The following is a 21,307-nucleotide window of genomic DNA, read 5'->3' on the forward strand; positions in this document are numbered from 1 at the left end:
AGGACTACATGCACTGGAAAATCATGTATTGGGTCTGAAAAACAAATTAAAAATCCCCAAAGCAAGGCTTTAAGCCACATACTTGAGATACTTTTCTTAGCCCTTTCACATTTTCTTCTCTGCAAGGAAAGCTACAAATTAGCTTTAATTTAAATAATAATAAAAAAAATGAAGTGAGATTCTACAAACACAAATTTTTTTCTAGGCTTGTAATAAAAACTGCAAGACTTCACAGCACTGGCCCTTTAGAAACATGAACCTTTGATTTCAAATCCAGGATGTTCTTGTGGTTTGAAATTAGAGTTGGGGAAAAGTTTGTCTGTCCCTAAGTTAAAGTATTTTGTCAGTTACACAAACTCTCAGCGACTGCACATACTTACCCTGYAGGCAGGGTAGAGGTAAGTACAGTAGCGAAACCTCAGAGCTTAATTAACATTTTTTTTTCCAGTATCATCCAGCACAATCTCCTTCTTCCTCACAATATTACTGAATGTTCATGCTTCAAGGGATCAGGATGCTCTGGAGAACCACAGCTTATYGGTGCCTCCTCCATTCCTAATACCCTAATTCCCTTGCACTGCAATTCTTTAGCTGCTATAATCAGAAAACAGGAGGCAGCAGGACAGTTGGTGAAATTCAGTCCTACTGTTTGCAGATACTGCTGCTCTTGATTTGAATGGAAACTGCACWTACCTTCACTAAGGCTTTGTTTTACTTAAAAAGTGGAAGCATATGACCATCTTCTACATTTTGGTTTAAGCAACACGTAGAAGGTGTGAAGATGTCAGTGATCTGAGCTGTTTCCTAATTACTGGCTTTGCAATTACAAAAAGAAAATAAAAAAGTCTGATTTTGAATTGCCCTACCACAAGGAATAATTTGTTTAGGCTCTTAACTGTTCCCCTGGTTTTTAGGACCTCTAGCTCCCTGCCCTTCTGGCTATATCTACATTAGCAGACAGCACAGCTCACTAGGAGCAGATCTGGAGAATGACACAGCTGGTGTCGAGGACTCGACATACACACCGTAWGCGTTTCAGGGCACAGAAAACCTTAAGCTTGCTGTGGACCAAATGCGCCTTAACCCTGTAAGGCATGAGGTGCCCAGCTAGAGCACAGCCAAGCCCCAGAGTAAGGCAGCCTGCGCTCTTCAAGGCTGCTCCACAACAAGCACCTCAGGTGCCCTGAGCAGGTCCATCTCGAAACCATGCTCCTAAACAAAATCAAATATCAATATAAGCACTTCCACTACCATCATCGTCTCTCTAGCATAACTTCTCCATCACATCTTCTCACCATTCAAAGCTGAGGACAGAGCCTCACTCCCTCCAAGTCCCGCACGCAAACATCTCATTCCTCTCTCTGGCACACCACAGCCTCCCTCATCAGCGATCTCAGGGTGAATGGTGCCTAGCGGGAGGACAAACTGTTGTATCACATTAGGTTCACTTAGATCATCAGTTTTACTGTTCAGAGCAACCCTTATGGACAGTGCCCAAATTGTATGATTTCCCAGCACATTTAGTCTCGTTCCCTCTCAGTCACATCTAACCATCTTTGTTGGCAGCAGGAGACGGCTCGGGACCCCTCAGTGCAGCATGAGGCCAACAAGGAGACTGTTCTCATATGTTTCCACTCTTAATTGTCTTCCATGAGAGAATAGCAAATGAACCAGGCTTGTCAACTGTCCCTTACWGACAGACCATATAGCTAAGCCCTCRGTTTCAGACACAGCTGTGTCACTGTGCTACTACGCTAGTAATAATAATAAAAAATTTGCTTGCTTTTTTTGTCCCTTTCTTTACACTAGCATTAGCAATATCATTACACAGATTACAAGTAATGCAGGGTATTGACAGAACTGGAATGAGCTGTCATCAGACTCAGTTTGATTCCTGCAGTTTTTAGAAAAAGTACTTATTTTGTTTAGCTACATGGGCTAAAAATGCAGCAGCAACAGATTTCACTCATTGCTGAGATAAACATCCACCTTCTAGGAGGAAACATTTCTTCTTCTTCCTTTGTGCTTCTTACCCTAAGTTTCCAAATTATTTGACTGTCACATTGTTATAATAGGCTTTCAGTGCGCAGGGTCCAGACAGCGCTGTATAGATTCACTAGAGAGCGTGTTGGGTACACTGTACATTACCAGAAGAGTCTTTCAAATAAGGGAAGGGACAAAATTGTTGACAAATAGAAGTTGTCCTGCTGAGCACAATCTGTTAGCTGGGTCAAAGAGCATTCAATTTGCATTAGCATCCCCTGGAACGTACTTCACAAATTAACTAAGTTTGTGGAAGAACTGGATGTCACCAGGGTGCAAGCTGGCCTCGGCGCAGTGCTGGGCTACAGCTAGCTCTGCTGATTATGAGCGAACRGGGAACCAACTCAAAAAGAAATGCTCACTTTTTGTGAGCCTAGGGGCTGACGATCTTAAATTTGAGAGATACAAACRTAAGTGATTTCTGAGCACACACAAGTTATTTTTTTCTGGATTTGATTTACAAATGCATTGCCTGGGCATTTTAATGAGCAAAAATAAGATTACGATATCCCTAAAGCCAGTATGCAATTTCATAAATAATATGGGTGTTTGCCTGCTGATGAGAGAAGTACCATGTCTTATAGCATTAACAACATAAAAAGCACTTACAAGGTTCATTTTGTTTATTGGCAAAGACTCCTTAAAATTTGTAAGTAAAGCAGATCTCTTTTTTACCTTCTCCTTTCCAAATAATGAACAGCACAAATACTCTACTAGTACAAACTGAATTAGCTAAACTGACTTCAATTACTGCTGATTTTATAAAGTACAAGAATCTGGTCCTACCATGAATTTGTGTCTGCTCTACCCAGTTTTCTTGGAAGTTTTATCCTTCTAATCTGTTACAGACAAAGAGGGAGTGTCATTCTTGCTGAATCTGCTATGTATTATATTTGTGTATTTTCCCAAACAGATTGCATAGCTGGCATTAGAACAAGTATGTTTGTTATTGCTGTTGGAAAAAAAAAAGTCTACTGGAATACTGTATTGGACTACTCAAAGGGGAGACCTTTTCTGTAATACCTGATGATWATGTTAGCGATTTGTTGGGTACCTCCAGCTATTGTGGCCAGCTCTTGCTCCTCCGACTGCCATCATCTTGCTTGCCTCCTGCCCCACATTATTTTCGAAGCTCACCCACTGATCCTCCAACTTATCTAGTTTATAAACTTTTCCAGGCAGGGCTCTTGCTTTGAGTTTGTTTCATATGTACAGTCCTAGCTGGAATAATACAACACTGATTGGCATGTCAGGATGTAACAGCAAAAATCCCTGGAAGAGCCTAAGGGTTCCAAAGCACGAAATCCTAAGAGATGTTCCGTTGTCACTGCTCCTAAAAATGTCACTGCAAATTACACATTCTCAGCCCTCTCCTGATGTACTACAGCCTTGGCAGCTGTGCATTTGCATGTGTAATTGGCAGACCTCTAAATTATCTAGAGATTCGGTCTGCGTTTGTAGCCAAACAGTGTGCTTGCTTATCAAACTTGTCCATACTGTACAATTCTCTGCATACTTTGGTTCAAACTAAGCTGAAAACTTTATCTGGTTCTCAACAGATCCTCCTGTAGGTGGTTTGAAAGTACCCCAGAGTTTCAAGCACTTCTTTTTCTAATATTGAAAGGGAATCAGGATGGGCAAAAGTGTGAGACAAATGTGAAATAGAGTGGTGAAAGGTTTAAGGCCCCAAGACTTAATTCTGGTAAGTATTATGAAGAAGTCTGCCCTGTACTCCAAATATTTTTATATATCCTGAAAATTCAGCATAAGGTTTGATAGGATGAAGTTATGCTATCTAGGGAGTAGCAGATTTGAAGAAACACAAAGTCTATGAACTACTTATGTTTGTGAACAGTTTATGAACAATTTTCATTAAGTCTAAGGGAAAAWTTTTATTTTTTTTGATCTCCATTGTATTCAGAACTATATATTTAGTCTTAAGTAAGCTCTACATTAAGCTCTACATTAGCTATTTGGCARCTGTGGCTTACCCTGAGCTTGTATGAGCCTCCTTGCCAAACATATTTTCATATTAACTTTGAAAGACTTGCTGTCATTTAAACATTTTAAAATAGCTTGTAAAACAGAGGAAACATATGCAAAATAAACATAAAAATATTTGTATGCATATCATATCCAGAAACTTTAAACCTTTTTTATCTAAAACCAAACAAAATCTTTCTTTTCCCTGCTGAAAATAGATACATTTAATATATTTAGTTATTTAACTTGAACTTTCAAACTTTCTATCTAAAAGCAGTTTTTGCTTCTGTGTTTTGGAATAGCCTTATTTTGGTGTATTTGTCTATTTTTTTCTTTTAACCAAGCTAAATCACAACCAGATATCTAGAAACAAAAGACTATTTCTATTCCTGAGCAACTTAGTCTCCATTAGAAAAGGTGAAATTCACTGAAATTCACTCTTCAAATTTCCTAACAGGTTTGATTCAAGTTTAATTCGGGGAAAATATTTATAGAAGACTGGTCATGTTTTATCATTGTATATATATTGCTTAATCAAGGTTTGTGATAAGCCTGCTTCTAGCAGAGAGGCAAAACACTGAATCTTTCTCCAATTTGCAATATTTCAAGCTAACTACTCACAAGAACAAGAGAAGCTTTACTGTGGTTTTCCCAGTTTTATCCTCTAAATCATGAAAAATCAGATTAGTAGTCCCAAAGTAACTTCTGCTGTGTTCACTGTGTTGGGCTCAGTGATTGCTAGTTCTCCCTCCTTTGTAAACGTATGTATAAGTCAAAACACATTACGGATCAAACTCAGAAACATTTCAGCCACAAGCAAAGCTTGTTGCTTGTTGCTTGTTTTATAATAGGGTTGGAAAACATGCTGCCCCTTTGATCTCTTCTCTTGCCTCACCTAGCAAAAGAGGAGCTGCTGCTCTCTGGAGTAGAGGAAAAGACCGTAAATCCCAGATGCTGTCCAAYGGCTGTCCTAACACGGGCGGAACAAGCTGCAGAAGATCTTTTGTAATTCAGGCTACAGAAGGTGCCTGGTGGAATACCCATCTGCAAACCTGTGAGGCTCCTCTCTCCCTGTGCTGCTGGGTAATCAAACCCTCTCCATGCTTTCCTCCTGAAACCAGCAGAGAAGTTGGTGAAGAAAGTAAGAGAAGGTTAGGAATAGCTCTTCCATTTTTCACCTCCCTCGGTAACTCTGAGTTTCGAAATGGGTATGTRTTTACAACTTCTGGTTTGGTAGTTCAGGTTTCACTTCAGGCATCTTGTTGCCAAGCAGCTGGTCATCTCCATGCTTTGTCCCCACTGAGATGATGCACGTGATATGGATGTCTCTTGCCTCTTGGTGTGCAAGGAATTTGGATCGTTATCTCTGAGGTCTCTTCTGGGAATCCCATGTCTTGCTGCCCTGTTTGGATATCTCTTTTCTATTTCAGCTTCTAAATGAAACAGTGATTTCCCTTTGGTAACTCTTGATTTAGTCATTTACTGAGCTTTGCTGCAGTGGAACTGGTACCACAAATTTTGGAGATTAAAAGGCTGGATTTGAGAGTAATATAAATCCAGGCAGCCCTGCTTTGGCGAATGAAGCTCTGTCAGTATACACTTGCTGCGAATCTTAAAGAATAGTAATAATGAGGCCTAAGCTTAACTCCTTTTCCCTTTCATGAATAATCTGCAGTGAATGTGACTGCAAATGTAAAATCAGTCATCCTTGATCGTATCTCATGTCTGTCCGTCTAAGAAGTGTGCATCATTATTTTCTACTACTGTTCTTGTGAGAAATTAAAGCTCAATATGGCCCACTAGGATCTTTGAAAAAAAGATTTCCTTCTGCTAAAAAGCTCTGGTGCACCTATGGCAATAATTTCCACTAATTTCTTTAACTCATGAGCTTTTCCACTTTTTTTTTTTTTTTAACAGAGATGTTTTGTTATCCTTTAAATGGTAGCATGTCTCTTGAAGCAAATATGGAAATATATCTGGCAGGGAGCCTGATAATAACCAAGGGCAAATTAATATCAGCACCAGATCCCACATACTGTATAATCACATTTGTATTGTCTTAAAACAAAAAGGAAGATCGAGATCCACTGAGAGCTGTTATAGTTAATATTCTGTCAGTGTTTCCACTCCTGTTTATGGGGTTCCAAACTTAGCCTGTTAAAATTGCTTCACAATGAAAGTATAGAAGTACTCAGCTCTACAACAAAGTTACTGTCACTGGGCCAAATCCCAAGATCTTTGCTCACTGCTAGCTCCTGCTGACTTCAGTGAGACTAATTCTAGAGTACAGGCTTGGGGTTTGGCTGGATTGCTGTTTTGWTTATTTATTTTATTTTTACTTTTTTACTGTTTTACATTATGTATTAAAAACAGAGGCTTTTTGCAACAAGTGGAGCCACCTGGCCATATTCTGCATGTTGTTATCTGGCTGACTTTATTCATCCCTGCTCAATTCCCCCCCCCCCTTTTAAAAAAAAACCTCTATCTGTCAGGCTCTTCCTCTCCACAACCAAATATAGATAGATCCAGGAGACACCTATTCCTCTGGCTTCTTTTGTCTCTGCTTAGTCACTTGTTTTTAAATTATGCTTACTGTGACTTAATTCTGCCCAAACCTCTTGTTTAGCTAGTGCCTTTGCTCTGAGATTATTTTACCTTATTACGGTATCAGAACTTGAGTGCTATACAGGCTGTTGGCTTAAAAAAAAATTTATGAATGTAGATCTGAACGTTGCCTTATTTGATCCTACAGATTCCTGCATGCTCTTCTTTGCTGCCCATCTGAAAACAGAGATTCAAATCTGAATTATACARCTCATTACCATCTCTGACTTCTCTGTGGGAAGATGATGGTAGGTACTTATRCTTTCAAAAATATTCGTCAGATGTCCATCAGGTCACTTCCTATTTTTCTTACTTTTCTTATTTTCCTTACCTTTCCTTCTTGTGCATACTTTTGCAATCTGGTGGCAGATTTTCTACCTTCTGTCTTCTTTTTATCACTTCTGYGGATTGACACTGTCCAGCCTTGTAAACGTAGTTTCTTCCCCACAGCTCTGAGAGGGGTCAGGGCATGCAGCCAGTGCAAGCGGCCAGCACTAACCATGTCTGTTCTGACACGACCAGCCCGAGAGGACCCGGGCTTCCTGGCATGCAGCCACCTTACTGCCGTGCTGCTGGGCTTCCCTGCTGCACCTGGGAAGCCACTGAGCTTCCTTCACCTCCTATTTCCAGTTCTGAAGTCCTAAAGCGATTTACAGATACATGGCAAATGGTGTGTCAATTGAAAACTTCCCCAGTCTCAGCAACATCTTCCTCGTGACTCATTCTGTATCCAGTTATAGTACCTGCCGCCATGACAGAGATCTATTTATTTTCAGATTGAGTCCAGATCTGGCATGTTTTTCTGGTTAAAGCTCTTTTCAAAGTGCAGATGATGGCATGTGTTTATTTTTTCAATACATCAGCTCCAGTCATTTTCTAATTTTCAAAAAGTACTTCTAAGTAACTTGGAGGAAAACTGTTCCTGTGTTACCAATTTCCCAGGAACCTGTTACTAGTACAGAAAGTTTCCATCTCAGTCTGTCTTTTGTCTTATGGCTACTACAGCTTAGTGATACCCAGCAAAAACTAAGTTTAGTGTCCTATATAAAGAATAAGGCAACTGTCCATGTGAAGAGTCTAACTTGATAATATTATCAAGTATACAACATACTGTTACTCAACACTTTGGGGAGATGCTGGATAACTTTCCTCCTCAAATTACCATGGTCAAAGGTTCAAAATTAAAATGATTGAATACACTGCAAAAATGTGTTTTTATACTGAGATAAGTATACTAGCTTGGTATAAAAAGAGACAAATAGAGACTGCAACAAACAGAAAGATAGAGAATTGAAGGCTATAACTCCTTCTGAAGTACTACAGATTCATTTTTTCATATTAAAWGAGATTTTTTAAGTGTCTCAGAATCCTCTAAATTTAAACTGTTTTTAATGAAAGCCTACACAAAAAGAGCTAAAACTCCCCTCTGTGTAGATAGTAATAGCAACAACAACAAAAAAAAGTCCTATAAAGTTTTCATAAGGTTGTGCTCACCTAACAAATGCGGCATATTCAGAATTCATATTTTTGGTATATATAGAGAAAAGAACTGTTGGTATTGACATACGACACTAGCAGATACTAGTTGGAGTTGTTTTTATGGTAGGAAATGAAGGGATCTTGAACCAGTAAAACTCTGGGAAGCCTAGTCTGACAAAAATAATAGCAGTGACTTCAACAGGAGCAGCATTCTGCAGTGGGGTGCATGGAGGAAGTCAGGCAGGCAGGAGAACAGGGGAACAGAAGAAGCAGAGAGGAAAGTCAGGTCAGGACAGACCATGCTGCAAGGATTATGAATAAGAAACCTATGCAAAAGTGGTATTCCTATGAAGCGCCTCAATCTAGTCTATCTACTGTCAGCATAGCCTATCTACCGCTGTTTTTGGAATCAGTGTTGTGGCACTGATTTATAAGGCACATGCCAGATTACAGCAGAAATCACAGCCGGACCACTGCTGGACTGAACAGCAAGTGCAGGGTTAACTGCTGAGGTTTATATCAGTTTTCTCCTGTCAGCTGATTTTTTTATATGCAGTGGTGGCCACAAGTACAAGTGCGCTGGAGGGATKATTATCTCATGGAAAGGAGATTTTTAGTGACGCAGGAGGTGGTGGTAAAAACCAAATGATGTTACCTCAATTACTACTTGTGGAATATTGTATTTATTGCAGTGTGTCCCTTACAGTACCAGAAAAAAATAAGTTAGTTTTCTCATCATGTTTAAAGAATATCTGACTTTTTCGTCCTGACGGAGTGGCTRCTTCTTTTGGACAACATCTAGTCACAGCTGAGTTCTCCTCAGAAGTAGATGAGGCTGTTAAAATTTTTGTTTTAAGTCTGGCTTTCTTTTTTTGAATCTTTGTGACCACACAATACCAGCCAACTCAGGCAAACTAAAATGCAACTTAAAACATTTCTTTGTGAAGAAAGTAACCGGGACTTGGGTACAGATAAAAGYGAAAGTGCAAACTTTGCAGTTTGCTTTCTTTCAAGAGTACTTATAGTAGGAGCACYAGCATTCATGTAGTGTTTATAACCAGTCCCTCCCCCCAACAGAAGGACTACCATCCATTTTCTTAGTAGGCAACTTCAAACTTGGCTGAGCTCTCCTCTGGAAGTTTGGCACGTAAAGACAATACAAAGTTTGGCTCATTGTATCAGAGAGCCTGGTCCCAGATTACAGCATATGGGTGAGAATAGGAACAGAGAGAAGAGACAGATAAACATTGGAAGCAGAAAGCGAGCGAGTGAGCTAGCGAAAAAGTTAACTGGTCGTCTGGATGTTTTGGACGCCTATGAGAATGAAGTACATTTGTCATTAGGACTAACTACAGGAGAYGGATGAGATGGATCTAACTACTGTGAACCTGCCAAAGAGTCTTCTGTGCCCATCCTTCATGGAGCTGGTGCATGATTCATCTTGCAGCTAGTTTAATAGCAGCACTTCACATTTTGCAGCCTGGATAGGCTCACATTTTTCTCTCTTTTTGTCATAGGTACATAACTTTCCATTACAAGGCTGGCTGGAAAACAGCAATTCCACTTAGTGAAAATTTTCAAAGTTTGAATGATTTTGTTCTGCATTGACAAAAAAAAAAAAAAAAAAAAACGACTGCAGCCTTTCAAAATGTCTTGGAGGGGGCTGTGGGCAGAAGAGGGGAAAGTCAGACAGACTAACCTGCCAGGGGAACAAATGACCAACTTGTGAAAGACACAGGTTCAAGACCTTGTTCTGGCAGGTTCACAGTGGTGTTGACCCTACTTAAATTCAGGCTCTTAGCTGTAGCTGCCTACAGTAGTTAATGAGAAAAGAATGCTTCTCGGAGAGGCTAATACAGAGTGCATAAGGCAAGCTTTTGCTCTACACCACCCTTCTTCGATCAGTCTCAATCTCTGCCCATTTATGATACAGAGAGGTTGAACTACTAACTGAACTGCCTCAAGTAGGTCTCTAATTGCAGGCTGAGCCGTATGATTTAACTTAGGAAGTATTTTTCTCCTCATTTGACTGGAAATTTAATCCAGAACTAGAGAAAGCTTTCTGACAAAAGTGTACTCAATCAAGAAAACTGAAAACTTCCACAAATAYATAGGTTTTGACAAACGAAAAAAATAGCACTTGACAAGCACACATTTCATTGAAATGTTTGTGACCAAAAATCTTTGGCAGACCATCACATTACCTTCCATTTGTTTGTGAATATCTCTGTAGTTAGAGAATTTGAATTAAAAGAGCATGTGTGAACATAAGCGAGAAATGAGCTGCCTGCACTTACAAATAAGTTACACTAAATACACTAAGAGGTGTTCTTATAATAAAAAAAGCCTGTGCTAGGTCCTTGAGTTGATTTATACAAGTTGAGGACTTAACAAAAGGTACATTTTAAAAATCAGCATGGACCTCAAAGAGCCTTAAGAGCTCTATCCTTGATTTAACCGGACAGAAGTCAGTGGCAGTTTGCCAAGTTTACCTTGTTGAATTTTGCCTAGCATATTTTTTTGACTTGTGAGGACAGACGCCCTGCTTACGCACAGAGACAAGTGAAGCTGGAGCAGGATTTTCAATTCAATCCCTGGACACTTGGTTTTGAGGATCGTCACACCTCAGCATTTAAACTGGCCGAGTAAACGTTGTCAAATCAGTAATGAATAAAGTACATCTACATACATGACATTTGAGGAGGCGAATGTGCATCACATGAGAATTCTGATTCTCTGGCAGCAGAAGCTGGTGCCTTCCACACTGAGCATGAGTAAGTGTAAAAGCTGATGGAGTCAACTGTTGGAGTAATGGAGATGCAAGTCTGGCTYTAAGAGCCTATTCAACAGCATTTGCTGTAACAACCTGTCAGGGTGATTTTGCTCTGTCACCTGAGCTGTGCCTACACAGCCTACATTTTTGTCTTAYTCTGAAGAATGAGCTAAGAAAAAATATCCCAAATGCTGAATTTAATAGCTTTGTGAACACTGGTTTATAGTATTTTGCTTCTTTCTGAATTAAACCTAATCATCAGTTACAGTAGGTCAGATGCATTTTGCTTTTCTATTCAGGACTGCAGATTTCTAAAATAATCTTTATTAGTAAAGCAATGTGTGTGTGGCATTTTAATAAAGCTTTTAAATGGCACTGAGAAAACGAGCATTTTCTCTTTCAAGAAAAGAAAACCGTTCAAGCTGTCACTGTTACTCACCTAAAGGCTTCTGCCTGCAATTCCATGTAAGACTTGCAGCTTTCCTGCAGCTGGGAAACACCTCTCTCTTGCAGTTATTATTGTTATGACATTTTAAACAGTTTGACCACCTCAGACCCTGAATTTGACGCTTCTATTGGTCCATGCTTTGTATACTACTGTCTTCAGTTAAAAACAGATCTGCTAAGAAATACACTCATGAACAAGACTTCTCTGAGTGCCTGACATGTTTCTGCAAGAGTAGACATAAAAGCCTTGTTTTTTTAAATAAGAAGATCTGCAAACTATTCATCATAGATAACTGCTGATGGCAGACACAAGAAGTCTTTTTCACGTTCATTGCAGGTAAGTTTTAGAAAGTTTCTGTGTTAAATTCCATGTCAAGGAGCATATACTCTATCAGTCTTTCTCCTGAATTAAGAGGAGTTTCCTCGAGAAGATGCATATGTCAAAGGAAAATCAATGTCAACTTATTTCAGTCATTCAAACAATGATTTATGATTTTCATTTTCACTGTTGGTCATCTTTGGCAATGAACATGCAAAGTTTGCTCGTGCTTCAGTTAGACTATAGACATTCACCTGCCTGGAAAAGATAGTGCTCATTTAACTTTGATTGACCATTTGCCTCTGCAACCAGAGGCTGTGCAGCACTGAATACAAGTGAAGAATATTCAACTCACACATCTGCATCTGAAAAATAGTCTTCTGTCTGACAAAGATGAGGACAAACTCACCAAATATGAGTTCATGGAATCTTTTACCTTTCATGAGTATACAGCAAGGGCTTGGGCAGGCAAAAAGAGAAATGCTGGTCTAAAAAGGGCAGATCATGGAGAACAATCTCGGACCAGGTGATTATGAGTTACTTCCATTTAAATCGAATTAAGTGTAAGGAAGAAAATGAACCTCTAATCAAAGTTTTGGATTTCAAGAAGATGATAGCCTTTGATGTGCTAAATTCACTTGAAGACATTCCAAGCCATCAGCGCTCTCAGTTCCCTGGGTATATATTTTAAGCCACATCACACTTTGGAGTGACACAGAGATGCTTGAGCTGGTGCCTGACTGAACTAATGTGCATCAAGAACAGCATAAAGATACTAGCTCTGGTCTAGAAAGCAGCATAGCTACATAAGCAGGTCACTGTGTCTCAGCTAACAAGTGTTGGCTTGCAGYGGGTGCTGCTGAACTTGCATGGCCACCAGTTCTGGACCAGGCTTGGCCTTTGCTGCCCTTGAGCTATCAGATCAGAGATATGCTTCACTGATGAAGACAACTGAACGGAAACTGTCAGGTACTTGGATGTGCTTGGATGTGTAGGAGGTATAGAATTTCTTCAAAGCAAGTATGTTAAAACTACCTGGAAACTGGAATAGAAATAAATAAATGTCTAGATGTATGCTCCTGACAAGCTGCATGAAGAGTTACTAAAAAAAAAGGATATGGGAAATAAGCAAAGAGTCCACAAAGAATGGTGGGGAGGGAAGGTATAGAAAGGAAAAGAGAAAAAAACCCATCAAGCTGTTATGCAAATAAAACTGGACCTTTCAGCCTATGTTGCTTAGGTCTACCTATGCTCATTGCCAAGGAAAGTTAAGTGAGACCTTGCAAAGTATTTAAGGAAAAATCAATGAATTGATACAAGTTAGGAATAGGAAAAGAGGATATAGGCTGCTGTGCACTAGAAATGTGATAATGGCTGGCTGAGAACCTAACAAACACTTCATCTCAGTTTCCTTGAAGAGCAATGACCCTGGGGACAAAATAACATGAAAAATAGAAAAGAAGTTGCAGAAATGGGAGATACGATGTTAAAAAAAAGCAGTTCAGTGTACCTGCTGAGGTGAGAGAAAAGAAACCAGATAATCTCTATTGCAAAATCTTACTTTCAAAGGGAGAAAAGAAACCAGATAATTTCCATTGCAAAATCCTACTTTGCAAGTCTAGGACCAGATCTTCTTAATAAACTTGAAGGAAAGGGCAATTAAAAAACATTAGTAAAAAGAAAATGGGATACAATGTAACCAGAGTCTACTAAAGGTAAGTAATCCAAGACCAGCTATCTTGGAAAAGATGAACATTTTTCTAGACAAAAACAATGTTTTAGGTCAATGGTAGCTTCAGTCTTTTTGAATTTCATTAAAATTGTTCTGTATGGTACCAAATGGGAACATATTACCTAAGATTGAGAAAATGGGGGTTAGCAGAGAAGKTACAAGATGGGACATACAGCAAGTTCAATGAAAGGTGGTCTCTGTTGAAAGAAGCGTTAGGTTGAAGCAAGGTTGATAGTGGTGTTCTTTAAAGAACAACAGTGGCCCAGCCTTAGGGCCAATCTTGTTCTCTGTATTTTTATTACTGAGTTTGGTGCAAAGATTAGGAGTGGCAGAAGGCCATTTCCTTCTGACATGAGGGTGARGGTACTGTCAAAACCAAAGAGGAGCTGGGCTTCAGTGGTGGAATCACAGAAGTGTGACGTGGTTCAGCAGTACAAACACAAGCTATTGCACCTGACAGCTGATCCAGCCTGCTCTGGACCAGGGCAGTCTAATCTATTCTGTTCACTGAAAATGACAGAGGAGAAAAAGCACTGTGGTGCCTGGTAGACCAGAGAGTGACTAGGAGRCACTAACAAGATGAAGTAACAACCTTAAAAAAACTTCAGGAGCAGGATTTCTGGAAAAAATACTGATGTACTAATGCTATTATACAAGACCTCATATATAACATGGTGTGCAATTTTTGTCAYCGATTTTCAAGAAAGATTATCCAAAATTGAAGCAGGTGCATAGATCTATTATTAGAATGAAATGAAGAATGGAGAGTTAATCTTACATCAGCCTCACTTGTTTAGTCTAGGAAGTAAAAGGCTGGGAAGAGATATAAATGACTACTCCTACATGATAGGGATATGCACCAAGAGTAGAAAAGAGCTTTTTAAGCTAAAGTAACATTATCAAAAGTATAATGTCACATAAACTAGCTATATATAATATAGCTAGTGAGAAATAAAGTGAGACTCGAGTTAGAGGCAGTGGAGTTGGCAGCAGTGTCCCTTATCCATTAGAGCATCCAGATGCTGGGAGAGCCTTTCAGAAGTAATGGTAAAAAAAAATTTATTTTTTAAGGTTCAACAGGATTACCTCATGAAAAAGAGTAGAGGATAACAGATTGTGATGGTAGGACTAGACTGTCTTCCAGCTTTGAAAACAGTTTGTTTTGTTTCAGTGAAAATTATCATATTTTAGTAAATCCATTTTTACCACACAAGACTTGAGTCAAGTCATCTTTAGCTGTTGGAAGGGAATAGGCATATTCTTCATTTTTGATAGCAAGGTAGAAAATGTAGTTAGAAGAGAATGTCTGTGAAATGTCTGTTAGAGGAGAATTTTGCCTGTGCTACCTTGATGTGCTTAAGAACAGAGAAAACAACAGCAGAGTATTTTAATCAGGATGTGTGTAGATAAAAGTCAAAATAAACCTAAGCACAAGAAAAAAGTGTGCTGAAGAAATTATTCATAGAGATAGAATATTACTTTCTTGCTTTTAATGAAATCTTCCTTCACGTAATTTGTTCTAACACTTCATCAAAAAGTAGCATATAAAAACACTATTTTCCTTAGTCTTGCCTTCACAGCATGTACTCACCATTTTATGCAGCGGCATGTAACTAATCTTAAGAAAGAGAGCTGGTCTTTTCTTCGCCTTTCATAGGATTTGTTAAAGCTGTTTTGATATTTCCTTGAAGAAAACTGCAGCAGTAGTTTGCATACTGGATATTTATCAGTAGTGTGGAGGGTGAAACACTAACTCTATGCCACACTCCCTGCCTCTTTTAAATATTCATTGACCAGTAACCATCTATGGAGCCTCATGAAGTATTAACTCTTTAAGCAGGGAAGATCTCTGCTTAGCTCCATAGCACAAATCCTGCATGATTTAAATCCATGAAGTCTTACTAAAATCCGAAGAGTTTCAAGCTGTTTACATTAGTTTAGTGCCTAATATTAACACCTGGTTCTAAAACCTCATGTCAACGATGCTACTCTACTGGACCAACAGGAGAGAAGAAAGTAAGTTCAGTTTTCTTGGCCAATTTGAGGATACAAATAAAGTCTACATCTTGAATGTAAGTGCTGGATCTTTTTTCTTGGCTTACTACTTTTCAGCAACTTCCACTTTATATACTACATACCAGGACAAGCTGATGCTTGAACAATTACGTTACATTTTCTGAACTGCCATAACTGAATTTGAAGATAATTGGCTGCATTTACCTGCATACTTGCCACTGGCTAGTCAGTGTACAGAAGAGTCAAACTGAGACAGACTCATTTATTTTGTGATAGTCCAAGTGCCATATTTATTTAGAGGTCTAGTTTCTCATCTTCAAGCTACTCAACCCGTCTACCTGACCTAAGTGTAAGCAATTTGTTGGTCCAATGAATCTGTGGTTCAGAGGAAAAATGTACAGCTGTCCCACCCAAATATTTGTGATTGCAATACAAGGCAACTATAACAGGACTTTTTAGAAAGTAGATGGAAATGGGTTATGTGGTAAAAGAGGACTTGGCCTTCACAGGTGTCCACTGGTATCTACAAACAAGTAACTTCTACATGACAGGTGGCCTGCAATGGCATGGACTAGATAACCCAGCAGCTCTTCCATGCTATATGAGAGACAACCTGACAAGTGGTAGTATGCCTGAAATGAAACTGTAAGAGCTTGAAAATCAGCAGTACTGACCAACCCTGCTGATATTAACTGAAACATCACGGAGGCTCAGGCTCCTCTAGAACTTAAAAATAGGAATGGTATTTTCTAAGGTGTTCACCTCTAGCGCCTGTGAATGCTCCCAGCTGTTGTTCGAAGTAAAGCAATAGTGACTTGACTCACTATTAGTGAAATCAGCAGATGGGCTCTCTCCTCTCCGTATAGAAATGTCAGGATAAAGCTAACAAGGTTACATGCCAACAATGCCAAATCATAAAGAAATATTACAAGGTGTGGGAATCTTTTCTTTAGATTCAACCATACGCCCACAAATTTTATTTTTTATTAAATTCCAAGGTACCTTTACATAAGAGGTATCAGGAATAAGATCTGATTGCTGTTAGTAGATTTCCTCTATATTGCTCAGTCAGTGATTGTACAAGTGTGCAGCGTGCTTTTAATTGCTACTGCCAGGAAGAAATCTCCCATTAGGATTCATTAACTACTAACTTCCTCCCTTGCTGAGAAGAAAATCTACAAAGTTCTTCCACAAACTGGCCATTTTTCTTCTTGGAAGACAGGCATGATGGACCCATACCTACAGGAGCTATAATCACAAACATATGCACATAATAAAATTATCAATTACATGTATTAGGAAATTTCTTTTCCTGATATACCTTAAGTATTCACTCAAGTAGTAGATGGGTGTTAAATAAATGTTTTGGGGAGCCAATAAATTAATTTAATAAATTAATTATTGGTTTTACATCATTTCTAAATTTGTGCTGTGGAATTTTTAACACAGCAGCAGTATATGTATTGCTACAGGAAAGCYTAGTTATCGTATTTGCTGCACTTTGTACACCTATTTGAAATCATATTAATGAGATAATACATTGAGGGTGTTAGGGTATTGCACWTAAAGTGCCTGAGGACACACAATCCAAAAGATACATTCACATTATATGACACTATATATACTACACCACAAAGAACGTGCAGGCAGGTTCTACAAATGCATTTGTGGCTTCCTGCTAGGCCCCAGGCAATGTGGCATATTGTAAGTTTTGAACTTAGTCTGAATTTCTTCATTCTGAGCAGCTGCACTGGAGTACCGGCATTGAGGTGCTCATAAAGGGAAGTATGTGCATGAGGACCTGGTCATTCAACTTTCAGCATCTGAGTTTGCTCACCTGTAAGCATGTTCCTGATCCGTAGGTAGAGATAGCAAGAGGCTTTGCTGTTTGTTATGAGTGAAAGCCATTACTRTGGACGAGGTGTGTGACTGAAGTATATTTTAGTATACTACAGTATGAGAGTCATGCTTTATGATCTTCCAAATTTCAGTTCTGCCTCTCAAACTCACGCTAGTCAGGAATCACTGCATGTCCTCCATGTTATCTCCTGAGTACAGTCTGGAGTGTGCTAGCTTGGACACATTTCCTGGACCTTGGTACTGTAARGGATTATATGTCACAGTTGTCCATGATTATACAGAACTGAAAACAAGAAAACTCTGCTACGTTAGTTCTGCAAAGTTTTTGTTCTGCTGAAATGCTTCCAGCGCATTTTGAAGGTTGCTGCTATCCGTATTGTTTCTATTGCTATATTTGGAGTCACAATAGGGTTTTGCCACAGAAACAAGACCTAGTAACTAGATGCTGCATAAACTCTTCTGCAGTAACTGCAGTGGACATGCAGTGGTTCCTCTATGCAACGAAGAGGTACCTGAAGAAAGCTGAGTTCTCTATGAATGACAGGATATCTCCCTCAGCAGGGGCACTGCGAGATAAAAGCTTGCATGCAAGCCCTTGGCACACACTGACTTATGCATGTGTCACAGCCTCTAGCTTCTGAAGCACATCAATTCCCTTGGAAAAAAATTTGTACAAACAATATTTTTATAAAATCACCTAGAATTCCTCCATCCGCCTGTTTGCAAGAAACAAAAAAACAAATGTAATCTCATTACCCTAGTGATCAGAAGCCTCTTTTGACTCCATCTATTGAAATGAAAATGCAGCAGGCTTTCTGATCATGTTTGCAGTCTTAAAATGTAAATACACAGATTATACATTTACTGAAAATATCTGTATGCAAATAATGGCATCGACTGATCTGCACAGACAGTCATAGCTTTCTCCTGTTCCCCTGCATCACTTCAAACACTCACAAGACTGGTAAAACTGATGATAACAACATTTGATTATAAACCAGTGAGAAATCTTTTTTTTTTTTTTTTTTTTTTTTTTGCCAGATGTGCCTAATTCCTATTGTGATCCATATGAGTGCCTTGAACGTGCAAGCAGCCAAAAGGAATCTTGCACGTTGCACTTTGCTTTCTCTTATTTGAGGAGTCCTGTTGGCCAGTGTAGGCTGGGCACAGTGCTTGGTAGGGAAGTCCCTCAAGCACACTGTTGCAATCTGACCGTGAGCACGGCACCCCAAGCACTGCAACCGTGCAGTGGGCAGGGGGCGAAGGCCGCAGCAGAGGGAGCGYGCAGCCTGCACGGCCCCCGGCGCAGCCCAGCACAGGTGAGAAGGTGGCGTCGGCCATCCRATGGAGGCTCCACTCTCTTCTGGGACCTCATCAGAGGGCTGGTCTTCCCACTGGCCAAATAACAAYACAGCAGCTCCAGGGAAGTGCTCTCACTGGGAGATTTAGGGTATCAATGCACTGGATCCTTTGGGGATCTGAGGTTAAACAAATAACCCTTTTACTTGTCACTCCCCATTATCAAGGAATAGCATAGCAATGTCCCAGTAGTGCTGAATGTGCATAGTGAATAGTGGGTGCTATTGATGCTGTAAGACCTTTTTTTCTTTTAAAAAGGCTGTTTCATGCAGGGAATACCTTAGCTCTCTTCCTTGGAGTATAGCTTCTATAAAAAGATCCTGAACCCCACGTCAGAAGTCTACCCACACAGACAGATTATTGCAATTCACTCTGCAGAAACCTCGTTATAACTCAGAACAACGTAGATTCTTCCTACGTTAGACTCAGGCAGCCAGTGCCTTTAARCTAGGGGCAACACGAACTCTCTCTGTCACACAGCTGTTTAGTTCACACAGTGTTTCTCAAGGCACTGCCCTGCTGTAAGGTCCTGGTGACAAGGACCTCSCTATTTTCACATTTGCACAGCACATAGCATCACTAGGAATATTGTCCATGGGATGGGCTGTCAGATGCTATCATGATATTGATATGTAAAAGTACATTATCCAGGTAAGCTATAAAGAGCACTCATTCTGAAAGGTTTTTAGCTCTCTCTTTTCCAAGTCACACACTATCTAACAGAAAAACTTTTCATATACAAGTCAATTAAAAATTTAGAGGTCGTGCCATTTAAGCTGGATGTTGGCTTTCAGCAAGGTAAATTGAACCACATTTAATAATTAATAAGTAAATAAGAGGCTAGAAAAACAAATCCTTTCTTGAGTGGCGAACATAAGGATTCTTGTGCCAAAACTGTCACTAATATCCTGTTTCAACTGCTGCCTTGTTAAATGGTGAAACTTCACTGATGGGTCTGCCAAGGAGGTGAGGCRGGTGAAACACTCTGACCCCCTAGCCAAAGTTCTCTTCTCTGAGCCTACGATAGCTAAAAATATCAATTGAAATCAATCCCCTCTCTGGCTCTCTCCTTCCACCGCTACCCCCCATAATAAGGAAGAGAAAACACAAAGAAAAAATCCCCAAACCCCAACATCTCAAAMGCCAGGTCTTTTCCAGTTTCAGACCCCTGAGCCACCCAGGTGACCGGCAAGCATTCAGAAGTATGACTGTCAGGTTGGAGATGGCTTAGAGCAGTCTGTTCCAGACCCTGCCACAGGGCTCCAAATAAAAATCAAAGCAACACATCTCTTTTTAAAGCAAAGAAAGGGGGGTGGGRAGGGAAGAAAATCCTGTTCTCTGAATACCTTTGATTCCTGGCTGGTGGTTGACGCCGGAGAGGGGGGCTGCTCTGTGCTCTCCACTTCGTGCTCCTTCTCCACACTGTCCACGCTGACTTCAGTCGCGCTGCTCGGAGGAATCATTTTACCTCTGAAACACTGCTCCTATCGGGAAAAGAACTACAGACCTTTCTCCCTTTGCTCAGTTTAACCTCCTCTCTCTTCTCTGCTCTTCTAGAGCGAATGAACTCTGATCGTGCTGTTTCACTATATTTGCCAGGCTGGAATTCTCTGGATTTTCTTTTTTTTCCCTTCTTCTCCTCCTCCTCCTCCTCCCCTTCTCTTTTCCTCTCCCTCCTCCCTCTGCCCCCTCCTCCCCTATGCAATTCTGCTGCAAGGGGAGCAAATAGCTGCTGGTGCCGTAGGTCAGTCGTGCGCCTGCCTCGGTGCCTCCTTCCCTCCGCGCGAAGCCCGGAGGCGCCGAGCGGGGTCGTGCCTGGCAGCCCCGCGGTCGGGCGGGAGCGAGCCCAAGCCGCGAGCCTGAGCTGCTCGCACGCACGGGGCACCGGAGGGAGGAGTTGTGTTGCTGATGCCTTGAGTCGCTCTGGAGGAGCGTGTGCTGYCGTAGTAGTGAAAGAAAGTACTGAGCACATGAACGCACGCGTGCACGCGCAGAGGCGTGCAGCCCGCATGAGGTTTGCAAGCGTTTTACCTTTTAATCAGAGTTTGAAGTGCAGCTTTATATTCTTACAGGTCCAACGTTTTCCCAAAGAACCCTAGAAACAGAGGAGGAAGAGGAGCGTTTCCCTCACTTTGTGCCCCCAAAACACTGTTGCAGAAAAGTCACCTGTGGCTCCATGTGCTCTTCCCTCCCCAAAGCACAACCAAGTGCCGTCAGGGGAGCACCTCGCACGTGAGAACCACGCAGGCAACCGGGGTCCCCCGGAGCTGCACAAATCCGATACCTGCAGGTTGCCATAGCGATCGCGCTCCAGCAGGATCGCACTCCGTCAGGCAGCGAGGAGCAAGCGTGTGAGAGGGGCCTGCCGGCGAGGACACGGCACCCGGCGGTCACGCTTGGGGCCACGGGTTGACCGGCAGAAGGTCACCGTAACTTTGCGGACTGTGTTGACTCTCRCCCGAGTTTGCCACTGATTTAATCCGCTGCAAAGGTGCGTGTCACCTCTCCTCCCTGCTGATTTAAGGTGCACAGCACCAGCGGTTGAATGGACGCGCTCCTCACCAGATGTCCTGCTCTGTAGAGCAGGAGCTGCGCATACAGCTCGAGGAGATGCCTCTTTGCCTTTCATTTACAGAAAAAAATAAAAGAGCAACCCAAACACAGGTTTCCAATAAGCTGCACTTTTGTTCTG

The 21,307-nt window shown here is 40.8% G+C and overlaps 1 protein-coding gene across 2 annotated transcripts in view; it reads right to left on the reverse strand.

Moving 5' to 3' along the window:
- STAC (SH3 and cysteine rich domain) overlaps positions 1-20,265 on the reverse strand; it is a 74,453-nt gene extending 54,188 nt beyond the window's left edge. Inside the window, exon 1 of one of the 2 annotated variants that reach the window (XM_085304155.1) lies at positions 19,962-20,265. In XM_085304155.1, coding sequence (XP_085160281.1) covers positions 19,962-20,078 — 117 coding nt within the window. In that variant the 5' untranslated portion in view covers positions 20,079-20,265. Of the gene's footprint in view, positions 1-14,971; positions 15,018-19,961 lie in introns of those variants that run through there. The other variant, XM_085304161.1, reaches the window with a different exon arrangement.
- Between the last annotated feature and the right edge of the window lie 1,042 nt (positions 20,266-21,307).

Source organism: Rhea americana, unplaced genomic scaffold (assembly GCF_003343005.1).
Source record: "Rhea americana isolate MKP2758 unplaced genomic scaffold, rheAme1 scaffold_100, whole genome shotgun sequence".
NCBI lineage: Eukaryota > Metazoa > Chordata > Aves > Rheiformes > Rheidae > Rhea > Rhea americana.